We start from the raw sequence: 10103 nt of genomic DNA, 5'->3' as shown, positions 1-10103 counted from the left end.
TGTTGTAAATCGGCTTTCACATCGTTAAGCTCTCATGTTTTTACCTATTTTGGCGGAACTGTTTTGTCCTTGCACACGTTGCGAGGGGGACGCCTTACCGCGCTGCACCGAAACGGGAAGTTGTTGGTACACTGCTGCAGAGAAATGTCCTAGCTGAGCCGAATGAATGGACGCCCTGATGCTGTGAGGTGCCTTTGACCACATCTGTCCAACATGAGCTGAAGCCTCCGGCTCTTCGCTCCGCTCCGACGCTCCTGTCCGCACACGTTTCCCGCCGCCGGTGAGCGCAGACGGACGCTGCTCGAGCTGTTTTCTGCCTGTCAGGCTAACGTAGCTTAGCTTCCTCTGCTTCACCACCAAGTTAAACACACATTCGCATCACTCGACCTTCTCAGGAGCACCGTGAGCAAACCCATCCTCAGCTCTGTCGTTTTGCACTCAGCCTCTCCGGAAATTAAAGTGTAACGTAGCTGAATGGGGGAGCGTTAACTCTTAGCTAGTTTGCTAGCTAGTTGTTGGGGTTTTGCTCACATTTTCATGTAGTTTATTTTGCTAGTTCAACACAACCTCCAGGGAAAATATGCTTTATATAAAAGGGAAAGAAATCTAAAAGAGTGATTTTTTCTGTCATATTTACTGGTGTCCTCTCAGCTGGTCAGGGTACCATGGCAACGAGGATGAAGCTGAAGCTGAAGACTGTGTTTGTGCTCTACTTCATGGTCTCCCTGCTGGGCCTCGTCTATGCACTGATGCAGCTCGGTAAGTAGCCAGACCCCTGTCATTGGAACAGGCAATGACATACACTGAGGATGTGAGGACAACAAAGTGAACTTCAGTAAAGGACAATTTACTGAAGGGCTGCACCGTGCTAGGAAAAGTACAGAGAGTTGCACCACATGCCTGGAATAATTCAATTTGTTGAGAAGTAATCATTGCTTATTTGGTGATACTGAAGCAAGGCTGGCCTTCAGTGCTTACCTTGAGTCACGGCCACTGAAAACTAACACCATGACCATCAAAGCTGTAACTAAATCCTCACTCTGGCCTCTTAAAAACACGAGAAACTGATAAACGCTGTGCCCAAGCTTGAGTAAAAGACACTCATTCATGCTTTTATTTGGGCTGCCACTAACCACCATTATTCTATTGATCAATCTATCATCTATTTAACTTATCAGTTAATGTACGCAATTAATTTTCTTCCACAGATGATTGATTTTGATGAACTGTTTGTCACTATATTTTCCAAAACAGTATGAAATGTAAGCCAAGGTTTACAAATTAAAGTTCAAGATTTTTGGGGTAAACTGAAAACATGGTAAAGATCCATTTTAAAAAGAAGCAGCCTTACTATTTAACTCCCAAAGACATCCACGTTTATATGAAAGCCCTTAAAGTGAAAAAGTTTGATCTGATTATTAAACAAAATGGACATGGTGGATGTTTGACAAGCAGCTGAAGCCTTTTCTCTTCATGATGTAACCGTTCCTTTGACTTTGATAGATTATTCTGATGTGTGTAGGCCTGAGCTTTATTAGAGAAAACTATTTTATTCTTGTAGTTCTCCCCTGTTCCTCACTCATTTTGCAGTGCACTTGCAGAGCCTGCATGTCAACTAACTTGTCAATTAAGTTAAACAGAACTCTGTATCAAAGGACCCTTAAATTGGAGTAAATTATCTTCTATTAGACGGACGTCTCTTGCAGATTAGTCATGGGAAATGAGAAGCATGTGAGTTTTTGTTTTGTGTCAAGCAGCAAAACATGTTGGATGTGTTTGAGTTGATTTGTCTGACTTCACATCACTATTGCACATCGAACTGTTGATGCTGAAGCGATACATTGTGCAGCCATATTTTCTGTACTCTAAATGTCGGAAATTAATAGGAGACACTCATGTAACATTTGTGAAAATACATTTTGGGTCACTACACAGCCACATGTACCCCTGTCCTTCCAGTATACTTTAATAACATTAGATATAAACAGCCAACTAATGCAGATAATTCACTATGTATGTACAACTAGAGTTTAAGGAGGCAGATCATGTGTGCAGGAAGGGAAATTCCTGTTTGCTTGCATACCTTAAACTGTCTGTATTTGTCCTTCATGCTCGACAGGCCAGCGCTGTGACTGCACCGACCACGACCTGCCCAAAGACCGAATCATATCCCGGCTGCGGGGGGAGCTGCACCGCCTTCAGGAGCAGATGAGGAAGTCCGAGGCGACAAAACAACCCCAGAAGCAACCAGCCAAGCCCTCCCCGCCCACCATCTTTGTCATCACTCCCACATATGCAAGGTTTGTTTGCTCAGCTTCCTGAGCGTTCACCCTTCCATCTCCACCCTCCTCCATCACCAACACCGCTGTGATTTCTGTCCCGGTGCAGGCTGGTGCAGAAGGCCGAGCTCACCCGTTTGGCCCAGACCTTCCTCCACGTCGCTCAGCTCCACTGGATCGTGGTGGAGGATTCGCCGCACAAGACGCCGCTGGTGAGCGAACTCCTGGCGAAGAGTGGCCTCGCCTACACTCACCTCCACATGCCCACCGCCAAGGACCGCAAACTACAGGAGGTAGGGGATGTAGTTTTGTCTCATCATGTCTGAATGAGAAGGAGTTTGGTAGTCACCATTTTTCCTTTTAACACTTTCGATCTGAATGCTGGCTCTCCCCCTCAGGGCGACCCCAGCTGGCTGAAGCCTCGCGGAGTCGAGCAGAGAAACGAGGGACTACGGTGGCTGAGAGAGGACAGAAGGGCTCAGCCAGGAGGAGACAACCAGCAGGGAGTGGTTTACTTTGCTGATGACGACAACACATACAGCCTGCAGATATTTGAGGAGGTGGGTAATGGAGTGTGAATGTGTTTATTTATCTCTCTATTATACTGACAAATGACTTGGTTTTTTGTTGTTTTTTTCTGTCCCTGATGTCTACACACTAATGTCTTCTTGTCTCGCCTCAGATGAGGAGCACCCAAAGAGTTTCAGTGTGGCCGGTGGGGCTGGTTGGAGGGATGAAATATGAGAGGCCCGTGGTGGAAGCAGGAAAGGTAGACGGTTGTTTATCAGCTGTAGAAGGAAAGGAACCAGACTGAGGTTGATAATGTTGAAGAATCTGTATTTTGGGCCAAATTACTCACCACAAACCTAAATGGAATAAAACTGACTAGATGTAGTTTGACCCAAAATACCCAAAATCCTGACTGAAAATTTTCTAGAGTCACATCTGACTGTCTTCATTTGCTGATGTCTTTTTTCTGTTACAGTAGAAATTACTCACTTATCCTTCTACGTATGTTCCTGCAGTCATGACAGCTGTGCAGACTCACTGTATTCTACAAAATACATCTAGTTCTGGTCATATTTTGATTACTAAACATGATTATCTCGCACTCTTTTCTACCTAACTCAAATAGACTGATACTTACTAGTCTTTTAAAGGTTTAAAAGTTGTGCATGTGTATCATAAAATGCCTAAAAACACCAAATCCTCTTGCTGTCGTCCACTATAAAGCTAATATCTGCAGAAACTTTGCTAGAATTAGTGTTTTTATTTTTGTAAAACCCTAAAGATGCATTTCCAGAATCCCTTCTACCATTACAAAATGTTTTTGATTTGTTCAAGGTGGTTCGCTTCCATACCGGCTGGCGTCCGAGTCGCCCCTTCCCCATGGACATGGCCGGCTTCGCTGTGTCCCTCAAGTTGGTCCTGGCCAACCCGGAGGCTTGTTTCGACGGAGAGGCGCCGATGGGCTTCCTGGAAAGCAGCTTCCTTCAGGGACTGGTGACGATGGACGAACTGGAACCCAAAGCGGACAACTGCTCCAAAGTACGATGAGAAAGACGTTGACTTGAGGGCCTGTTTTGTGTTTGTCATTTAGTCTAGTTACAGGTAGAGTCAGAAAGTCTTGCCCCTTGTGTTTTTGTCTCATCAGTGCTGGTGTTCATACACAACGATGGCAAAGTGGCTCAGAGTGATCCACACGACACTTTACCAGCAAGGTCCGTGCATGTTTGTACTCGTGCACAGGACAAGTGAAAAGAGGGTAACAGAAGCTAATCTAAATATGCAAGCTAGCTACATGTCAACATTCTTTCTCCAGAATCACAGACGTCATCTTTTAGAGCAGATGATGCAACAGTCGTTGGAGGCCGGTTCCATTTATGTGTAATAGAAACTTCAGGAAAAGAAGAAGAAGTGAAATGTACAGTTATGCAACAAAGTCATAATAAGTCATATTACTGTTGAAAAACTATTTTTAAACTATTCTATGACCTGGAGTTTCATTTACTAAATCATGACATTTTTGTTAATCAAATGTTCAGAAATGACTGAAAAATATGTATGTTTCTGTCAAAAAGGAAACAGAAACTCATTGCTTTTACTACGTGAAGATGTAGTTGCGGCATAATTTAAAATATATATATATTTATAGCATTTTATTTATTTTAAAGAGCACTATGTTATACAGTTGTTCAAATATATTATAAATCTACAAACATTTTTTTAAGAACAAGAAACAAAAAGAGATGTCATGACAGTCAAGAAGTGCTTTGCATCTTTTATTGGATCTTTTCCATTTATAAAATACTGGAAAGGTCGATGAGCCAAAGTTCAAAACAAGGTGAGGATTCATTTTTGTTGATTTTAAGAATGATCTTCTTTGCAATCTCTATCGGATTCACATCATTTTCCAGCATCTCAGAGCTTCTAGTTGTTGTCAGCAGCCTAAAAATTGCAGTTTCAGGGTTCGGAGGACGGTCAAGGTCATCGACATTTGAGAAGAAACAGAAAACCTCGAAACAAACCTTGTCAATGCTGGTACAAAACAAAAACATATGAGCTAACGTTCCATCAGACTGTTTGCACTTGATGCAACGAAGAGACGAGGACGTGTAATGAAGCCTGTGTGTAACCTTCTGAACTAACCAGTGTCTTGAGTTAACTGAACAAGAGTGTTTCCTGTGAGGAGAACATCTGCTGGCCTTTCATTCCCAACAGACGGAGCAGTCTGACCTCTAAATACGTTTGTTACGCAAATGTTTGTCTTTGATTTTAATGCTTACTGTGTGCGATTCGCAGGTGCTGGTGTGGCACACGAGGACAGAGAAACCCAAGATGAAGAGGGAGGAGGCGCTGCAGGCTCAGGGACTGGGCTCAGACCCTGCTGTGGAGGTCTGAGGAACACACACACACACGTTAACACACACACACACACACATGGTGTAAAGCTGCTGTTTAATGCTGCATATGTAACTCTGCGTTGTACATACTGTAAACTATCTGTTAGATCAAACATTTAAATTTACCTGGTTATGTCGTGTCGGGTAGTAAATGTGTGTGTGTGCGTATATTGAGTGAGTGTGTGTCGTCACAACTGTGCTGACTGTATGTTTATTTTTTTTTTTCAGTTTCAGTAAGTTTGATGTCTTTGTTTAGCAGTACAGTGGGTGATGGGTTTAAGTATGACCTGAAGGGGGCGCCAGTTTAAAGGTTAATGCTGTTACACTGCTGGTGCGTTTTTTGCTCAAAGCCGGAGGGAGGAGGCGTCTTCTTCCAGACTCTTGTATCATTTGTAGGGTTTTACTTGTTTACTCGTGCTCAGTGGAAATCCCACGATGTTAACCATTCCTGCCGGCAGTTAGATCCTTTTATGTCACACCGGGTCTGTCTATGTTCCCTCGGTTTAACCAGTGCAGCCGCGGACGTCTTTGTCTGAAGTTTTGACCAAGATTCAGTTGCAACAGAGCACTTTATTCATGCATGGCTTCTGTTTTTTGCGTGATAAGTCTGTATGGGTGCTTTTATTTTGAAGTCACACGTCAAAAATAGTCATCAGTCATCAAAGGCATGATAATAATCTCTATTCAAACTGTGTAATACAAATGTCAAGGTAATAGTATTGTGGAGCCAAGGTAGTGCATAGGTGCATTTTTTTGACAGTAAATATATTCATAACATACACAGCAGCCGCCAAACAGTGAACAAACTAGACTCTAGTTGTTGCCTTGTCTTTATTCTGCCCTCATACACCTGTTACAGCCACAGCTAGGACAATTTAGCAACACCACACTGCAACACAGGCATGACAAACACAGAGACGTGGTGTTTTCCACACCCACAGTAGCTTTAGTGTTAAAGCTCAGAGCACAAATGCTGGTTCTCAGTAGTGTCACAGCACACGACAACTAGTCCAAGCCAGCATTTTGTACGTTTAGTTTTAGTGCTGCTTTTTAAGCCCCGGATGAGGGAACACTACTGAAGCTCATATAAATTCCTTATGCAATAAACAGACGCAGAAACCGCCATCCATGTTACATTTCAACACTTTGGTGATCAAAACAAAACACTTGAATTTGCCTTTTACAGGCAGGAAACCCCTGGTACTCCACAGTAGCTGTATTTCAAAGGTATATTTGAGGGAAAAAAACGCTTCAAACACGAACCGTTTGATTATCAAAGTAACATTAAAAGTCGAACAAGTGCTCCTCAGCTACTGTTGTACGACACTGTAAAAACAGCTAGTGCCTGCTTAAGTGTAATTAGTGCCTGTAAGAAAGTTCTCTACTGGTGTATCATGTATTTATTACTGTTATATTGTTCTTTACATTGTACGATGTGATTATGTCTGTCCCTGGCCTTGAAAATAAACTGAGATAATGTAAGTTGTGTTTGTGTGTCCTGTTCTTTTCAAACTTCAGTTGTCTGTATATTATCAATCTGGTGAGTCTACACTTAAACTTGCAGTACGTCATTTCTGCCACTAGGGGTCTTTCAATCAAAATATGTATTTCATATGAGGGAAATGTTTACTGACGAAATAAATCAAGTGAGAATCAGACGAATTTTTTCATAGCGTTTTATACAATTTGTTTCTTTTTGCGAACAATGAAGTCGCCCCCTGCTGGCTGTGAGAAAGAATGCAGATTTAAGCCACTTAGACATTTTCTGCACTTTCCAGACATGGTTAACACCTATGAACTGTATATTAAAGACAGATGTACATGTTTTATATACTGTATATAGGTGTTTATCATGTTTTCGTGGCGTACGGGAAAAAAAGGATAACGTTCACAGGCAACCAAAATGAAACGCAGCGCAATACTGAATAAAAACTCTCGATTTCTGTGAGTTTGAATGTTGTTGGAAACACTTATGATGATGTAAGTCCACAAGTCAACCGAATGTAAAGCATTGGTTTAGTCAGTTTTTGAGCTTTGGGTTTACATTTAACTTAAACATGCTGATATGTGATCGGCAGCCGCACAGATAAATAAAGGTCAATCACATTTAGCTTGCGGTGCCCACAACTTAAGAAAAATGAGATCTCAAGCATCAGTGATTTTTGTTGTTGTTCGTTTTTGTCCATGCTGACTTTGCTTCTTCATGTTTCTGCTCCTTTGACAACAATGATGTGGCTTTTTCTTCTGCTTCTCTTTTAGTTTCTAATTTCTCACAGGATGGTTAGCCAGCAGCTACTGATTCCTCTTCTTTCTTCTTCTTTTTCCAGCCTCCTGTTCTCTCTTTTCCTTTTTCCATTTTATCATGGTTGACAACCCAAACAGTACTTAAGCTGTGTTATAAAGTAGGTTTGTCCATTCTGGGCTACTGTAGAAACACGGCGGTGCAACACTGCTGACTCTATCCTTGCACCCTGAATCCTATATTTTATCCTTTGTTAATTTCAGTATGTACTAAAGCTGCCCTGCTGCCTGCAGTGTTATACAAATGAGACATACTACTTTATCTTGACGTTGTGTTGCTCATATATCCGTCGCTGTCTGCGTTGTGAAATCACCTGTCTGTACATTCTCGGGGACTCAAGCTTGTAAATCGAGGGTGACGTATGTGATGTACCATCCACTGCGCAGAGGATTGTGGGTCAGAATGGACGGAAACGCTGGCTGTATTTGGACATCCTGGTATTTTTAGCATTTTTTTTTTGCTAATGGGGCTTTTTCTGGCTTGCTATGTGGGAAAGTAAGGCAGTATAGGTACTGGACTACACCCCATGAAAGGGCTCATTATAAGGCAACAAACACAATGATTCTTAGTCATACACTGTGGAAAACACAGTTATTACAACTCTGTTCCATTTCTGCAAATAGATCGCCCTCAATATTACCCGCTGCACTGTTAGAATAGAAAACCAGAAGTACGCTACCATCTACTGCAGATGAAATAAGACTAACCTGTGCTTCTTCCAGCTCCTGTCCTCCTACCTGCCTCCAACAGCCTTTTTCTCTCGCAACACCGCTTAGACTCCAACTTGTTCAAAAACTGCTGACTTGAACCTCCGCCAGCAGCACATCTGTTCTCTGTCTGAGTGTGCCAGGTGATACATTTCAGTAGCCCGAGGCAGAGCTGTGACTTAGCGCTGCCACCGTTTTCAGACTTGTCATACAGTATGTGTGTAATTTTTTAGTTTTTATCTGTCTGCTCCTTCCTCCCGCTATAAATCTGTGTTTTAGGTTTTCCAGATTTTCTGCAGCGCCACCACATCATCGTGTTATCATCCAGCTAAACAAACTCCGACTTGCCTCTGCCTGACGGTGACCATGGCAACCTGCTGCCGGCACCATCGTCGGGCGGGGAATCTTTAACCTCAACGCAGCTGAGGCTTTTACGGGCCTGCGTGATTGACAGCCGTTACGCCCTCCGTGCAGGGGAGTCGCCCTCTTGTTGACTTTATATGGAGCGTACGGAGGTGTGAGTCTTTGAGATGGAGGTGAGTAAGAGGAGCTGAAGTCATAGATCTACTTGCACGCCATCTTTGATCCCCGATGATTCACCCGGACACATGTACAAGTGCATCAGAACACACACACACACCTGTAGACCAGACTACATGTGACTCTTGAGTGTAGTTTTATTATTGTCTGCAACTTTTCAACAACTTTCAGCTACACTGTCACGCTCTCAGTCGTGAAGAATACATCACGCTCTACTTCATCTGTATGTTTGTTTGTGGTTTCCTGATCTCCGTGTGTCATCCCAGTTGGACAACAAATACATGTGCATTCATGTCCAAGAAGGTGTGCGACTACTGTATATCCTGACCCGAGGAAAAACATAATTACCCAACAGTCATACAAAGAGCTTAAGAGCTTCCACTCCCTGTCCCACCCAGAATAAGTGTTTACCGTCCAAACAATAAGACAACATTCAGTGGCCGAGCGAAATCATTTAACGGGTATACACATGCATACTTTCACGCACTTACCTGTTTGTTAGTTCAGTCTGTTAGACACATGAGTGGATATGAACAGGCATGAAAACCACCAATTACCTGACTTCAGAGGCAGCAATTTTGAACTTCAAACCAAAATGTTTTATCTTATAAATGTGTTCAATTTCACTGTTGAGACAAGATTAAAATTACTCTGAAAACTATGACTTAAAGGATTGTCAGAGGATTTTTTTTTTTGGGTGGTGCAACTTTAGCACGTTGAGGTATTTTTAGTTTTTTTTTAAAATGTGCTTTCAATGCACTGTTTACAAAATTATTAATGTGAAAAGGCCCTTTGGATTAATATATGACTGAATATTTATGTTTTTAAGTGAAAAATAACCTTCATTTTATTATGGATTACTTCAATTTGAATTTGTTCGAGGGCATATACACTTTGAAATGTAAAAATCAAGTGACGTGTCAGTGGCCCCAACATGGAACCTTGAGGTACTCCACATGTGATTCTGACAGTAAAGGGGGACCTTTCTGCTAAGTAGGAGACAAACCACTTGAGAATAGTTTCCTGGATATGAACCTGGACATTGAGATGGTTTAAAGAATGCAGTTGGTAATTATATCAAAAACAAACTATAGAATGGTCGCACTTTTTTTTTTTTTGCATTTTCTGGTTACTTTTCAGCCAATCTAGTATGTGCAATTTCAGTATATCAACAGCAAGCTACCAGTCAAAACATGTGTATATTGACCAATATTAGTACCATATATATATATTTTTTATATATATTCAACTGAAAAGCAGTAAACGGATGCAACCGATGTGTTTTGTTCAGTGTCATTTTGTGTGACATTAAGTAGGTACCTTGTAGTCGATGTATGTAGGCTAACATCTAAACTACTTGCCACTCAAACAA

The 10103-nt window shown here is 42.0% G+C and overlaps 1 protein-coding gene and 1 long non-coding RNA gene across 2 annotated transcripts; one reads left to right on the top strand and one right to left on the bottom strand.

Annotated features, from left to right (window-relative positions):
• Window positions 1–108: 108 nt before the first annotated feature.
• On the top strand, window positions 109–6664 carry b3gat3 (beta-1,3-glucuronyltransferase 3 (glucuronosyltransferase I)). The gene is made up of 8 exons (XM_008286862.1): window positions 109–280; window positions 652–759; window positions 2120–2300; window positions 2389–2572; window positions 2678–2839; window positions 2962–3048; window positions 3624–3827; window positions 5082–6664. Exons 2-8 carry the CDS (start codon window positions 666–668, stop codon window positions 5178–5180), a joined length of 1011 nt encoding a protein of 336 aa, XP_008285084.1. The 5' UTR covers window positions 109–280; window positions 652–665; the 3' UTR covers window positions 5181–6664.
• On the bottom strand, window positions 3763–8279 carry LOC103360929 (uncharacterized). Its single transcript, XR_520380.1, has 3 exons — window positions 8192–8279; window positions 5066–5176; window positions 3763–3817 (listed from the first exon to the last, which is right to left on the bottom strand). It is a non-coding gene; the product is annotated as an uncharacterized LOC103360929 (long non-coding RNA).
• Between the last annotated feature and the right edge of the window lie 1824 nt (window positions 8280–10103).

Source organism: Stegastes partitus, unplaced genomic scaffold (genome assembly GCF_000690725.1).
Source record: "Stegastes partitus isolate 25-593 unplaced genomic scaffold, Stegastes_partitus-1.0.2 Scaffold474, whole genome shotgun sequence".
Taxonomy (NCBI): Eukaryota; Metazoa; Chordata; class Actinopteri; family Pomacentridae; genus Stegastes; species Stegastes partitus.
The sequence above is the reverse complement of the archived record's forward strand: the minus strand, read 5'-3'. Positions and strand labels throughout refer to the sequence as shown.